The sequence below is a fragment of the Octodon degus genome, unplaced genomic scaffold (genome assembly GCF_000260255.1).
Source record: "Octodon degus isolate 3935 unplaced genomic scaffold, OctDeg1.0 scaffold00076, whole genome shotgun sequence".
NCBI classification, from domain to species: Eukaryota; Metazoa; Chordata; class Mammalia; order Rodentia; family Octodontidae; genus Octodon; species Octodon degus.
In genome coordinates, this window is record NW_004524652.1 from 7,601,024 (window position 1) to 7,616,615 (window position 15,592).

Sequence of the window (15,592 nt, forward strand, 5' to 3'; positions counted from 1 at the left end):
GAGCTAGCACTGCCCTGGGCGCAGAGCGCGGATCCCCAGGTGAGAGGGCGGTGGCCGGGCCCGGGCGGGGGACGCAGCCAGTGCGGTCACGGGGACTCTTGCCTTTACGTCCCCGGGGTGGGGACCTCAGTCGCGGTCGCTGACAGTCCGGAGGCCAGCCCGGGACGCCGCGGCTGGAACCCACGTGCGCTGCCCCGCGCTCCGCCACGTGCGGGGAAGCGGCCCCGCGCCCCTGCCCTCCCCTCGTCCCTCTTCCGCCTGCGCTTGGGCCGTGGCACGGCGCTCCCGGAGTTTGGGGCGGAGGTCATCGGGCCGGGGCAGTCCTGGGTCTCCAAGCGGCCTGGGCCCACCCCTCGCGTTTGACAGGTGGGGAGATCAGAGCGCGCGGGCGGGAGCTGGCAGCCGGTTCCCGGTCCCCTGTGACCACCCCTGCTCACGTTTTTGCAGAGGGACCTCACAGGCAGCCTGGGTCCCTTTGACCTAAATTTACTCGGGGGCTGCAGCGTGCTGCAAACGCGAAGCGGCGGCGTCTTCCGGAACAGCAGCGTCCTCCGCCTGACTCGGGCGCTGGGCCCAGCGCCGGGCCGGGGCCGGCTGCCGTCCGCTGCAGCCGGGAGCTTTCCCCGTGGCTCACCTCCCACAGGCTGCCCGGTTTGGGAAGCGGGTGTTTTCACAGCTCTGCCAGCGTGCCTCCCTGACTGCTGTCACCTTGTGCCGGAAAGGTGGTATCTCAGTTCTCGCAGGGTGGAGCGGGGTGGGGACATCTCCGTGCCCTCGGAGCGGGACGCAGCGTCGCCTTCCTAGAGACAGCTTCACCTTCCTCAGCCACGGGTTTGGTTTCCCCCAGGCCCAGAGTAGAAACTTTGGGTGTCCTAGCGCAGGGCCGCAGCTTTCTTCTCTTGCTCTAAGCAGAGGACAGGATTGGGGCTATGTGCCCACACGCTCTTTGTTCCGTGAAAGAGGCAGAACAAAAGTGTGGGGTGAGCGCCAGCCTCCCCTTCCACATACCTTCTTGTAGAGGAGATTCGCAGAGAGCCTGCACCTTACACAAGAATGTTAATAACCAACTTGCTCGGTGGCAAGGGGCTGCGTCTTGAACCTGAGTTATTATGACCAGTGCTGAGGACCCTTCTTACTAACGCTGTGTGCTGCGCTGCCTGCATTGTGTTGCTTGATGCTTGTCACAGTGTCCCCGACAGCACGGTGGAGGAGATGAGACTCACAGTGATGCTTGGTGTTGCTGGGTTTGGGCTCAGGGAGGTTAAATAACTTGACGAGGACGAGAGTCACACTATCTGCCCGGAGCTTTTTGTTTTACCACCCTCGGGAGCGCCCAGCCTCTAGAGCGGCTTGCTTATGTACTAAATAGCACCCAGACTACCCTGTCTCATCTCTGGGCCCAGGTTGTTGGTGGGCTGGGAGCCAAATATATTCATCAATAACTATGCAGTGGCTCCCAGGGGGGTGGGGAAAGTGTGGGGGTGACTTGCACTTGTGACAGTGATGCCAAGCACTCTGGCTTCTGGTGGCAGCAATTGGGCTTGCCCAGAGTCCTATGAGTGAGCCAGTGCTGGGCCTGAAGAATGGCCCTGCCTTAAGTGTCAGTAATGCCTCTGCTGAGGAGCAGGAGAGCAGTAGCTGCTGGGGAATGGAGGGAGCAGTGGGAGTTTTGGAGCAGTCCCGTGGGGTGGGAATCTGGAGGCCTTCCTGAAGGAGGTGTCCTTGGTTGAGCCTGGAAGCATGAGCTGAAAAGCAGATACGGGAAGGTATCGGGATTGGAAGGGCAGGGCCAGCTGAGCAGGGTGAGGGAGCTCTGCGAAGTGACCTGGTTCTGGCCTCCAGACCTTCCACCTGGAGGGAGCACGTCTCTGCAGGAGGGCATGGAGGGCCAGGCCGAACCTAGGTTCAAGGCATTTTAGCTCAGAAGTGGTTTTTTTTTTTTGTTTTGTTTTTGTTTTTTTTTTCTTTTCTGAACCCAGGGACACTCTACCACTGAGCTGCATCCCCAGTTGTTTTAATTCTTTTATTTTAAGGCTTTCGTTCGTCTCACTAAATTGTCCAAGATGGCCTCAAATTTGGGATCCTCCTGCCTCAGCCTCCCTAGCTGTTGAGATGACAGATGTGTGCCCCTGTGTCTAGCTTAGTTGAAATTTGATCCTGAGCCATAGAGTGCCACTCATCTCACCATGAACCCATTTATGAAAGGGCTGAGGGACTGAGTGACCTGCTCAGAGTTCCCTCCCATCTCCTTCCCTTCATGCGTCCTTTGATGCCCGTGGGAGATGAGGGACCTCATTCCCTCTGCCATCCAGGGGCCTTGGGGTGGATGCTCTTTACACTGTATTGAGTCTGGAATCTTTTTCTTTTTCTTTTCTTTTTGCAGAACCGGGGATTGAACTCAGGCCCTTGCACTTGCCAGGCAAGCACTTATTCTATTGTGCTATCTCCCCGGCCCCTTGAGTCTGGAGTCTTGCTGTGCTGTTTTTTTTCCAGATGTTTTCTTTGTAGACCCAGTGAGAACCCAGAGGAAGTGTAGCCTGGCGACTGTCCTCCTCAAGCTGCAGCTTTCTCCCTCAGCAGGCCTATTTTTTGGAACTTGAAGAAATTGCATTTACGGGGCCGGGGAGATAGCTCAGTAGAATAAGCACTTGCCTGGCAAGCACAAGGGCCTGAGTTCAATCCCCGGTTCCAAAGGTAAAAAAAAAGCATTTAAATGCATTTTCTTTGGATTGTGCTTGTTCCCTGCCTGACCTGTTAATGGAGACACATAGGACTCCTTCCTCTCTTCTCTTCTTTTTTTCCCACTTCCTCTGCTACCTCTTTTTCTCCTGTTCTCTTTCTTCTCCAGATAATGGCAATCAAGTTCAGTTGCACTCACATTAAGCACAGACTCTACTCTGAGCTACGTCCCAGTCATTTTTAAACACAGTTTTGTTGCTGGGCGTAGTGGTGCACACCTGTACTACCTGCACAAGACCCCGTCTCAAAAAAAAAAAAACAAATAAAGGACTGGGGAGGTAGCTCAGTGGCATAAGCCTGCTTGCCTGGCAAGTGCAAGGTCCTGAGTTCAATCCCTGGTACTGCAAATAAAAAAATAAAAATAAATAAAAAACATGGTTTTGTCACTTTGTTTGCAGGGTGAGGGTGATGGAAGAAAAGGTTCCTGAACTCCACTGAGGCCCAGATTCCTGAATCAAGGTTTTCGGGGCACCTTCAACCTTCCTCCTGTCCTGCCCCTCTTTAGAACCTTGTTCCTTTCCAAACCCATCACCTCCTGTGTCCTCTCAAGGTAGCAGTTAGGCTTTCCAGGAACAGCTTGGGTGTCCTTTCCCTGCTTTTCAGTGGGCCTGATTTATTCACAGTAGGTCCCTGTGTGCTTTCATGGGTTGATATTTTGGGAGCATCTTTCCAGATAAGTAAATCCACAACATAGAGAAAACCACTTGGGAGGGGGTGGGATGGGAGATGCAGGAGGAGCCCTGCTGATTTACAAGTGGGAGGTGTGAGGAGCAGGTGGCACAGAAAGGTCTGTGGGGTGATCTCGTCCTTGCAGGCTGGGCACGCCCACAGCTGAGGTCCACAGTGGTCACGCGCTGGGCTTAGAGCCCAGCGGATCCATTTCACAGAGGAGGAATCCAGGTCCCCTGGCCTACTGTATAGTGTATGGATTAGACTTCCAGTACTGGGCTCTCTGGGTCCATACATGCGGGCAGATTAAGTCCATTTTCTTGTGGCGCACAGCTCACATTGCCCAGGAAGTTGGCGGTAGAAGTGATTTTCATAATGGTTTTATTATATGAAAAAGAAGAATTTAGCTGGGTGCACAGGCACACATCTGTAATCCTAATACTGTGGGCGACTAAGGCAGAAGAATTGCAAGTTCCAGCCCTGCCTAGGCAATGTAGCAATTTAGTGAGAGCCTGTCTCAGGAAAACAAAAAATTATAAAGGCTGGTGATGTAGCTCATTACGGAGGCCCTGGGCTCAGCCCTGAGTGCTGCTTTTTTTTTGTCTTTTTGAGATGGGGTCTTGGTATGCAATTCAGGCTGGCCTTTAGCTCACTTGGTAGCCCAGGCTGCTCTTGAACTCTCACCAATCCTCCTGCCTCAGCCTCCCGAGCACTGGGATGACAGGCATGCACCACCGTATCCAGCTGCCAGGGCTTTATTTATTTATTTATTTATTTTTGCGGAACTGGGGATTGAACTCAGGCCCTTGGGCTTGCCAGGGAAGTGCTTATTCTACTGAGCCATCTCCCCGGTCCCCTTGCATTTATTTTTAATTAATTAATTTATGATTATTATTGGTTTTTTGTTTTGTTTTGTTTTGTTTTGTTTTGTTTTTTAGAAACCAGGAATTGAACTCAGGCCCTTGCGCTTGCCAGGCAAACACTTATTCTACTGAGCTATCTCCCTGCTCCCCCCCCCCCCCTTTTTTTTCAGGGCTGCATTTTCAAAAAAGATTTTCCCTTACTCTTTTCACTGTTCCGTGATGGGACCATCTGACATCATAACAGTGAAAAATCATCTTGAGGACTTGGTGAGTTCTATTGGGCTTGGGGGCCATGGCCCTTCCTCGGATGTTCCTGAGCAAACCGGGAGGGGATCCTTTGAGGTTTTTCGTTTTGGTCCTGTTTGCTGCATTACTATTGGATTTTTTTTTTCCCCCAAATTTTAAGCATAGAGAAAAATAGAGTTTTGATGTGCTATGTTCTTTGGTCAGGCTTGTGTTTTAGAAGGCTGGAAGAAGCCTGGGGGTGACAGGGCAGGGCCCAACCTGTATTTTACTGGCTTGGAAGCTTGGTGATCTTTGACTCAGTCTCTTCTTTTGGGGACCTGGAGAGCTGAAGAACCCTGGAACCTGGCCATGTCTCCTGAGCGATCCCGGATGAGCCACTGTCTGTCCCGAAAGATGAACAATGCTGCCATCGTTTTCCTTTGGACAGACAGAGAAGGAAAATTAGAAGATTCTGTGGTGCTCCCATCCCCACCCCACCCTGAAAGCTGTTGAGCAACTATTTTTATGTTGCCTCTTTTTATCCTGCTGGCTTCTGTAAATAGTTGAGAGATGGCAGTTACAGAGATAAAAATGCTAATTCCAACCTAGAAAGAAGAGACTGAGGGGGAGGCCCAGGTCCTGAGGGCAGGAGGTCTTGGGCAGGAAGGGAACACTTTCCCTCTTGGATCTTTTTTCTCTTGTAGTACTGGGGGTCCAAACCAGTGGGACTGTTCTCTGATCTACATCTCCAGCCCTTTAAAAAAAAAAATTTTTTTTTTTTTTTTTTTGAGATGGGGGTCTCCCTCGGGTGCATGGCTCGGCTTGAACTGCAGTCCTCCTGCCTCAGCCTCTCAGAAGGTTGGGATTACAGGTGTGCACTCTGGAGCCTTTTGAAGCTCAGTGGGGGCTTGCTTTCCAGGCCTCTGATGGGGACTTTACCAAGTTTGTCCCAGAATTCCTCCTGCCTTCTGGGCACAGGTGAGGGGGACCAGGAGGGGAAAGCTTCTGCCTTCTTTGCTCTTCTGCCGGGTGGTTTGTGCTGGAGGCTGGGAGGGAAAGGCTGGGCTGCCCACACTTCCAAAAGGCAGGGAAGAAGGCAACCCCATGGCTGATGCCTGTGGGTGCCAGCGGGGATGTCATATTTGGAAGGCTCCTTCCTTTTCAGATCCAAATTCCTGCTCTCCCTGCTGCCTCCTCCTCCGCTCAGGGGCAGATGGAGGAGGGCTCCGCAGGAGAAGTGGAGGAAGGCAGAGCGGTTCCTGGCTGAACTTCCCAGTCCCTGCTGTGCCTGGCATCCACCGTGGTCCCCACATCCACCTCCCTGACTTCAGGGCTACCGATGCACGCCCAGCCTTCACTGGGCACCTCACCTCCACGTTGGCTGTTCTTGCCAGGGGATGCACACAGCTGCCTGCACTCTGAATGCAGGGCCCCACTGAGGGCTGCAGGGCTGCTGGGCTGCAGGTCTGGACGCTGGTCCTTGTCCCAGCCAGCCCCGAGCCTGCGCTGTCCTGGCAAGGTCCTCTCGCCTCCCTGGATCCCAGCGTCTCCTTTTACAGCCTTTGGTGCTTTACTTGAGAAAGTAGAACCCGGGAGTGTCATAAGCTCTCATGACTAGAAAACAAGAGTGCAGAATTATTATTCTTTGGGTTTTCAACACAGCGTCTCATCATGTAAGCCAGGCTGGCCTTGAACTCAGTGAGGACTGAGGAGATAGCTCAGTGGCATAAGCGCCTAACTGGCAAGCACAAGGTCCTGAGTTGGATCTCTAGAACCAAAACAAACAGCTGCACCGCCCCCGCCCCCAGGCATACTGAGCCTGTGACCAAGACCAAGTCTGCTGGCACACAACTGTAATCCCAGCAGTGGGAAGGCAGAGGCCGGGGATCACTGTGAGTCGCAAAGTGAGCTCAAGGCCAGCCTGAACTGCCTAGAGACTTCCAAAAAGACAAATAAATAAATAAATCTAAAGATAAAAAAATAGTTTTAATGTAAATTAAAGCCAGTGGATGGGTTTCAGTTTGATACTCAGTGAAGTCTTCTTGGATTCTGTTATTTGTTTATTTGGGTACTGGGAATCCAACTGAGGTTTGTGCTCACCAGGCAGGCACTGTGCCACCCTGACCTTGGCTTCTGTGTGATGAGCATTCACACCTCTGTCTCTCCAAATATGCAGTAACGAGGGGTCCGAGCTAGGTCATTATGCGGTCCATGCCTCAGTTTCCTCCTGGCAATTTGGGCTGATTGAGGGCCTTAGGGTCTAAGGAATTGAATACCTACCCTCTGGGAGCTTTGTGGAAAAGCTTTTCTGTCAGTTAGCTCTGTGTCACTTATAGGTCAGGACTCTTGAAGGTGACAGAAAACTAATCAAAGTAGCTTAAGAAAAAATGAGAATGTATTGGTTCAAATAATGAAAAACTCCTGGAGTTTATGAGCTTCAGGCATGGCTGGATCCAGGTGCCAGTCAGTTCTCTGTCTGCTGCGTCTCTCTGGTTGAGTCCCGTGAGGCTGTGTTCCCTTTCAGTCCGCTAACTGCAGGAGTTACGTCCCCAGAGCGCTAACTTCAGCAGCAACAGCAGCAAGAGGACCTTCTCGGTGCTTCTAAGCCCTTCTTGGAGTCAGACCCAGGAGGCCAATGGGGATGGAGCATCTGTTCTTGACCAGAGCAGTGGGTGCCACTGGCCGAGTGCATGTCTCTGAGGCCAGTATGGGCCAGCTCTCTAGGCTGCCTCTGGCAGACACCAATTCAGTTGCTGTCCTCAGCCTAAGGGACATAGATTTGGCTAGCTACAGAAGCGGGTGACAGGCACAGTGATCTCCAGCCAGCACTGATGGAATGGCCAGTGTGTCCTAAGAAGTTCTCTGCCAGGCTGGATGGTAAATAGCAAAGAAGAACTGCTGCATGGCTCTGGGTCTTGTGTTGGTCACACCCGTGCCTCTGTGACTGTGTCGAGTGTGTGTCATCTTTGAACTCTGAGAGACCTGCGTCCCTCAGACACAGCCAGGCCCCAGGAGGGCTAAGTCATGGACTCTGAACTCCTCTGTCAGAGGTTTTGGCCCCATTTGGACGCTGGTCACGGTACACTGCGCAGCCATCCCAGGGCTGCGCCTGGAGCTTCTGATCCCTTCCTGAGGTGCTGGAACAGTCCTGGCCTGTGCTCATGGTAGGGCTCTTGCTGTAGGGTTCCACCCGGCACCAGTCATGTGACCCCAGAACAGCTTCAACTCTTCCTGCAACCACTGTGTGATGGAGTGGTTTGCTCACTGGTGGGACCGAGGTTTGGGGAAGTGACACATGATGTGCCCCTGCAGCTCAACTTCGAGGACACTTCAGGTGAGCTGGGCCATGAGGTAGCCCAGCATGTATCCCTTGACTGAGCTCAGCACTGGGAGTTGTGTGGAGGAGCGGAGACTGTGCCCAGCTTTGACTGTCCTTGCCCAGATCTGACAGACAGCTGAGCTTTTAAACAGTTCTGGATGTGGGATGTGGTGGTACATGCTTGTGATCCCAGCACTCTGAGAGGCTGAGGCAGGAGGATCCCATGAATCTGAGGCCAGCCTGGGGCAGGTACATAGTGAGCTCAAGGCCAGCATGCACCACCCAGTGGGACCCTGTCTCAAACAAACAAACAAACATGCTACCTACTCCCCAGCACACTCCCAGTGCGGGAGACTGAACGTGGGGCTTGACAGGCCAAACAGTGCTCTGTCACTGAGCTCCACACCCAGCTAGACTCTGGAAATTTTGATTTTTGTCTGTGATCTCTGGTCTCTGAAGCATTGGCCTGTCGTTTACGTAGTTCTGAACATGGCGTGTGCCAAACAAAGCAGGAGAGTGGCCAGATGGCGCCCGGAAGTCATTATTTGCAGTTTCTTTGCTCTAGGGACTCTGGTTGGGACTTGAGTTGGGGACCCTACCAGAACCAGAGATCTGTCCTCTGTCTGACAGATTGCCTCTTATCTTTGGGGATCCATCAGTTTCAGGACCCAGGTAGAGATGCGCTCAGGGAGAAGCCTTGGCCAGGAGTGAGAGGTTCGAGCCCAGGGTCTGGAATTCCCAGTCGGGCATAGCCCACCTCTCGTCTCCCTCAGGCAGCAACTGCCCTGTCAGCCACCTGGGTGGGCACTGGAGCATTGTCCTGGGGCTATGGTGACAGAGTGCTGCTACCTCATGGCTTACGTATAAATGGGAGTGTGCTGCCTCCCAGTTCTAGAGGCTGAGGTCTGGGGCGCGGAGGTCCACAGGACCGGAAAACTGGTGCTAGCTTTGCCCCCTCCTGGTGCCGCTGGCCGCCGTGGGCAGGGCTTGTCTTGTGAAAGCATCGCCCGCCTCCACCTCCCTACCCACCTCTGCTGTGTGCCTCTGTCTCTGTCTGAGGTCCCCCTTTTGGTAAGGACACCTGTCCTGTTGGGTTAGGGCTTACCCTAGTGGTTTCATTTTAATTTAAAATACCTCTGTGCAGACCTCTCACCAAGTAAGGTCGTAGTCCTGTGTTGTTGTTTAGACAAGGTCTCATTATGCCGTTCAGGTTGGCCTCCCACTCACTGTGTAGCCCCAGCTGGCCTTGAACTTGAGTCCGTTCTCCTGCCTTAGCTTAGATCCTGAGCCCTCCCACTTGGGACACTCAGTCCCTGCTGCTGCCCAACAGCGGGTAGCTGGTGGTAGGCTCCGATTGCATGGCTCCAGGAAATGGGAAGCGTTTCCTGCAGAACTGGGCTGAAGCTTCCTGGCAGAGGAAGGAGCCTGACACTGCCGGCCTGGCCATCTGCTGCTGGAAGGCTCTGGTGGCTCCTGCTGGGTCCTCTGGGTGTGCAGCATGGTGTGTGTGTGTGTGTGTGTGTGTGTGTGTGTGTGTGTGTGTCTGTTGGTGGCAGCAGTGAAGGTGGCCTTCTCGGTGAGAAGCTTGGCACCCCCTGGTTTCTGTGGTAGTCCAGATCCTAGGCCAGGGCAGCAGTACAGGGCAGGTACCCTTGCCACTGTCAAGCAAAGGCAGCTGGCGGGAAGGTCCTTGTATCTGGGCCCCTGACATGGGATATGGTGCTCCACCCACAGTCTCTCCCTATAAGGACCTGCCCTGGGATGGCCTGGCAGAGAACTGGGCAGTGTGGCTGGCTTTATGCTAACTCTTGTCTTTCCTGTTATGATTTTTTTATGCTGAGAAGAATGTTGAGGGGGCCGGGGAGATGGCTCAGTAGAATAAGCACTTTCCTGGTAAGCTCAAGGACCTGAGTTCAATCCCCAGTTCCGGGGAAAAAAACAAAACAAACAAACAAAAATAAATGAAATAAAGGAGAATGTTGGTAAAATAAAGGAGAATGTTGGTAGCTTGCTTGCTTGCTCTTTCCTTCCTTCCTTCCTTCCTTCCTTTCTTCATTTTTTTCTTTTCTTTTAAATATTTTACTTTGACACAGTTTCGCTAAATTGTAAGTTTCCCAGGCTGGCCTCAAACTTGCCACCCTGCTACCTCAGCTTGCCAGAGCTGGGCCCTTAGGTGGGCACTGCCACACCAGCTAGGCCAGATTCTCACAGGCCTGTGACCCAGAGCCATTCAGGACACGTGAGGAGAAGACACTCTGTGCAGGCCGTCTTCTCCTGCGGGTGCCTCAGCCCGGCCCTGTGTTCTGGGGCCTCCAGGGGCTCCCCTTCTAGTGTGGTGCCCTAGCCCAGGTCTGAGCAGCACGCTGTCTTCCCATCCTCCTCTCCAGACTGCCAAGGCCAGGGCTGACGCCAGAGGCCACTAGATGCCAGGGAGACTGATTAAAAGCAGCATCTCAGGCTGATGGCATGGTGTCCTTGCTGTGTAGGGGAGATCGATAAGCAATTGTTTTTCTGTTGGCAAGAAAAGAATTCTCCATTGACTTTCCTGGTGCTGCCAGGCTTAGTTTTCTTTTCAGGAATGTACAGAGCCCTGTCAGAGCCCTGGCATGGGGGACAGCCTGCCTATCCTGGGGTCTGGAGCACGTGGCTGGGACTGTGGGGCCATAGGAGCAGGGGCTGCTTGGATGCCAGCCCCTTATAGAACATTCTGGAACAGCCTGGCTAGTAGTGGGCATTCAGCAGGAATTGATGGAAAGAACAGCTTTTGAGCATGTAAGCTTCTGAGGACTCCCCCCCCCCCAATATAGTACTAGGGATGGAGCGGGCTTTTGCACTAGCTCTATCACCAGCGCTTTTTTAACATTTTATTTTGAGACTAAGTTTCCCTTAATTGCCCCGGCTGGCTGCGCTTGGACTTGGAATCCTTCTGCCTCAGCCTCCCACAGTGCTGAGATTGTGGATACGCAGCCCTGCACCCACCTTCAGTTTCATTCTTCATGCTGTAAACTCTACATAGCCTGAGCTTTACCATCTCAGCTGTTTCCAGTGCGTAATTCCCAGTGTTGGTGCTGTGCCGGCGCCATTACTCCCCCGCTTCCGGATATCTTCACCACCTCAGGAGGAAATCCATGCCCTGTAGGCGGTAGCCCCTCTGTCCTCTCGCTGAAAACCTGGCCCCCTCTTCTCCTTTGCTTATCTGTGAGTTGACTGTTGGAGGTACCACCTGTGACAGCCACAGTATCCATCCCTTGGTGTCTGGCTGTGTCACTGGAGTACCATCTCTGTGGCCCTACTGCCTTGTGGCACGAGAACTCCTTCCTTCCGCAGCCTCTGTGTGCGTTCCCACATTCTGTTTATCCTTGTGCCCACTCGTGGACATTGGGTTGTTCCTACCTTTTATCAGTTGTGAATAGCACTGCTTTGAACATTGATTTTCCAAGTAACTGTTTGAATTCCTGCTTTTTATTCTTTTGCGTGTATTTCTAGGAGAGGAATTGCTGGCCCCTAAGTAATTCTACATTTCACTTTCTGGCTGGGAGTGGTAGTATACACACCTGTAATCCCAGCACTTGGGAGGCTGAGGCAGAAGAACTACCATGAGTTTGAGGCCAGCCTGGGCTACGCAGTACGTTCAAGGTCAGCCTGCACCATAGAGCAAGATCTTGTCTCCAAATCAGTCAGTCAGTCCTGGTGAGGCAACTGTTCTGAGATGGTGGGTGGCATTCTTTCTTCTCAGCTGGATGTCCAGGGCGCCCTGGCTCTCTGCCCCCTCCCTCTTTCTCTCACTGTATGTCTGTCAGTGTCACCAAGAGATGTCATCTTATTTGCTCTCCTGGGCACCCACTGTCTTCCTGGCTTCCAGAGACTGCTTCATGTGCATGGGATCAGTGCGGAGCTGCCACCCTGTCTGTGAATCAGGGATGACTCTTGAGTCCCAGCAGCTCCTGTGACATTTGTCCGGCAGGCTTTGTCAAACATGAACAGAAGGTTAATACTCTGTCCAGACAGAGAGGCTGCGAGTCTGAGGGAGCGCTCCAGTCTCTCTCTCTCTCCAAACTTGAGAAAGTGTTCACATTATTGTAAAATTAATCTCTTTTTTTGGCAGTGCTGAAGATTAAAACCAGTGCCTCAGGGCTGGCCAGATAGCTCAGCAGACTAAAGCACCTGCTTAGCCAGATGCAGGGACCGGGGGTTCAATCCCCCATGAGTTGTGTTGGCCCTACCCCGGGGGTGCACTGAGATGGTGATTGAGACTGGGCTAGGTGGCATGTGCCTATAATCCCAGCTCTTGGGAGGCTGAAAACAGGAGAATCACTATGAGTCCCGTCTGTATAGTAAGACACTGTAGACCCTGTACTAAACTAAAAAAAAAAAAAAAACAACCAACAAACAAACAAAAATAAAACCCCACCAGTGCCCCACCCATTCCAGGTGAGCATTCTCTACTACCCGGTTATACCTCTGACCTGTTTTTATTTATTTTGGTACTAGGAATCAAACTCAGGACCTTGCACTTGCCAGGCAGGTGTTTACACTGCTGAGCTACATCCCCAGCCCTGTTTTATTATTTTTTAATTTGAGGCAGGGTCCCACTGAGTTGCCTAGGTTAGGCTTGAACTTGCCAATCCTCCTCCCTCAGCATTCCAAGTAGGCCAGATGGAGAGCCACAGGCCCACCTGTCCCTGCCTCTGTGACCCAGCCTTGCTCTGCTTCCTCTCTCTGCAGGTGGCCCTGCTGCCGGATGGGAGCGCCCCAGCGTGGTGGATGACGTCATTCCACGCACGATGTCATCATGCGTCTCTAGACAGCCCAGCAGTGACCGGGCTGCGCCCCAGGATGGCAGCAGCGAAGGCCCAAGGCCCTGTGAGGCTCTACAGGGCCTCTCATCCCTGAGCCTCCGCCTGGGTATGGAGTCCTTCATTGTGGTCACCGAGTGTGAGCAAAGTCACACCGGGGACCTTAGCCTGGCCCAGGACTGGCCCCTGAAGGCTGATGGTCAAGAGCTTCCCCTGGACACCTCCGGGTCCCACATCCGGCCCCACCTCTCAGGTCGCAAGCTGTCCCTGCAGGAGCGGTCCCCAGGTGTACCAGTGGCCGGCAGCAGCCCAGACACGAATGGACGCTGCATTTGCCCGTCCCTGCCCTACTCATCTGTTGGGTCCCCGCAGTCATCACCTCGATTGCCCCGGCGGCCCACGGTGGAGTCGCACCATGTGTCCATCACCGGCCTGCAGGTGCGTGGCAGCTGGTGGGGCCAGGCTCTTGGATGCCCTGCCCTGTCTTGGGCTCTCTGTGCGAGCAGGGGCTCCCCAAGAAGAGTCAGTGCAGCTGTGGAGTTGGAGGTGACCCCCAGCGATGCTGCTGGTGCTGGTGCTGGGCTCAGCACAGAGGACAGAACAGGCAAGTAGGGGGCTGGCATGGAATGCAGAGGGCCCAGAGCCCAGGCAGCCATGTCGCACCCCCACTGCCGCACTTGCACCTGGGTCTGCATGGTGTCTGCAAGGCGGCTTGGACTCAGGCCCTGGCAGCTTCACTGGGCCCTGCAGTCCCTGTGTCCTGGTGTGGGCCTCGAGACCCCTCGTCCCATGCTGCAGGCTGAATCCTGCTATCCTTCCCTCCTGCCTGCTGAGTACTCCCTGTTCCCAGTTCTGCAAAGTGGCTCTGTCTTCTGCCACGGCCACCTGTGGCTGCCTCACCAAAGCAGGTCCTCCTCACCTGGCAGTCCCTATGCTCTCACACCTGCCTGGGGGCAGTCTCCCCCAGCCAGAACACGACCCCCATGCAATCTGCCTTGTCCTCCATGTCCCTAGCACCACACAGAGCCTGCACATAGTGGGAGCTTGAAAGCATCTTTGAGAGAATGAATGAGTCTGATTGGAGAAGACTCCATGTCAGGCTGAGCTTCCGGGGCTGTGTGCCTGTAGGCCTGCGCTCTGGAGCTAGGGGGAGCTGTGTAGGCTCCCCGTGGCCTGGCGAGCACAGTGCAAATGAGTGCAGGGGTGAGCGCAAGCCCTGTGGCAGAGGCCGGAGGAAAGGCATTCAGTTAGCTGGAGTAGGGCTGCCATGAAACCTGCTAGTGATGGGGCTTGAGGTAGTTCGGGTTTGTAACAAAGTTGAGTCAGCTGAGAGAAACAGCCCCCACTCCCCACAGTGGCTTTCATGCAGTAGGATTTATTAATCATGCAAATTATATCAGAGCTAGGCATTCTGGGCCTGGAGTAGTAGTTGTGTTATATTGTGGCTTCTGTGGTTCCAGTCTGCACAGCTGCATTCCAGGCAGGAAGAAGGAGCAGGGGAAGAAGAAGGCCTTGTAAGTTAGGCCTCTTTCCCAGAAGCTCTCCTCAACACCTGTAGCCTCATTCCCACTTCTAGAACACAGCCACACAGCCAGCTCACTGCGGAACCACCCAAAGCTACGGGAGGCTGGAGACAAAGTTGGCCGGGTGGGACATTGCTGTGCGGAGTCCCATGTGTAAGGAACAGGGGAGGCTGGCATTTGGTGGGCGGTTAGGTGGCAGGCAGGGTCAGGCCTCGGAGGCTTGGCTGTGGGGATGCAGGGAGTTCAGGTGGACTCGGAAGCCGAAGCCGGCAGCGTGTGGGCTGGGGCCGGCGGCAGCTGCCTGGGCTGCTGCTCTGCCTGTGGTGTGCAGTCTGACAAAGGCACAGTGTCTGGGACACTGAGGGGGAAGGAAGTTGGGAGATGGTTTGCAGGACACCCTTTGTGGTGGCAGGAATCCCCTGGAGCAGCAGATGTCCTGACCAGTCAGGGCTGGTGGCCGCATACTGGGTGATGTGAGGGCTTGCGCTGGGGGACAGGGGGTCACATCTGACACTGGAGATTGGCTTCTGTCATGTTTCTCTCCCAGTTTTACCCTTAGATCACTAAAACTTGCCCCTCACTGCCCAAGAGCAGTGGAAGTTTTTTAAAACCTGCATCTTCCACATGTACAAACGTGCATTGCTACCTGATTGTGCCTGTGCCAGTCTCACAGCCAGGGCCATGGGACGTCTCAGGCCTTGCCACCCCTGCCTCCCTCTCCCCAGGGAGCTGCTGCCTCGCATTTTGTTTTGTTTTTGAGATGGAGTCTATCAGATGCAGGCTGGCCTTGAGCTCACTGTGGAGCCCAGGCTGGCCTTGGGTCCTCCTGCCTCAGTCCCCAGAGTCTTGGCATTTTAGGGGTGAGCCAGCTATTTTCTTTAAAAAAAAATCATTATAGATGAGTTTGTAAACTCACACATTGTTCTACGTGGGATCACTTAGTGTGCCGTCTGTTTTTAGTGTATTTTTCTCACAGCATCCTGATTCTGTGGTTCATCCATGTTGTGTCTGTGGATTCAGCCAAGCTCAGGCTGAAAGTATCCAGAAAGACCACTGCATCTGCAGGGATTCTTGTTTTCCTGTGCTGATTCCTGAATAACGTAGCGTGGCCAGCCCTCCCCAGTGTCTGCTTTGTATGAAGTGCTTATGTAGTGCACAGATGATTGAAAGCCTAAAGGATGTGTCCGCTGGCTTGTCTCGGGGTAGCTGGCGCATGCCTGTATTCCCAGCACTTGGGAGGCTGAGACAGGAGGATCACTTGAGTTCAAGGCCAGCCTAGGCTACATAAGCGAGACCCTGCCTCAAAAACAAACTTACTAGTCCGGGCATGGTGGTGCATGCCTGGAATCCCAGCTCTGTGGAGGCTGAAAACAGGAGGATCACTACAAGTCCAAGCTGCATAGTGAGACCCTGTACAAAATACATAAATGGAAAAATATTTTTAAAAATTAAAAAAAA

General features: G+C 53.6%; 1 protein-coding gene across 1 annotated transcript in view; it reads left to right on the forward strand.

Annotated features, from left to right (window-relative positions):
* Positions 1–6: 6 nt before the first annotated feature.
* The window catches only part of Camkk2 (calcium/calmodulin dependent protein kinase kinase 2), a 43,547-nt gene continuing 27,961 nt past the window's right edge, over positions 7–15,592 (forward strand). Inside the window, exons 1-2 of the mRNA XM_023720673.1 lie at positions 7–39; positions 12,541–13,049. Coding sequence (XP_023576441.1) covers positions 12,600–13,049 — 450 coding nt within the window. The 5' untranslated portion in view covers positions 7–39; positions 12,541–12,599. The remainder of the gene's footprint in view (positions 40–12,540; positions 13,050–15,592) is intronic.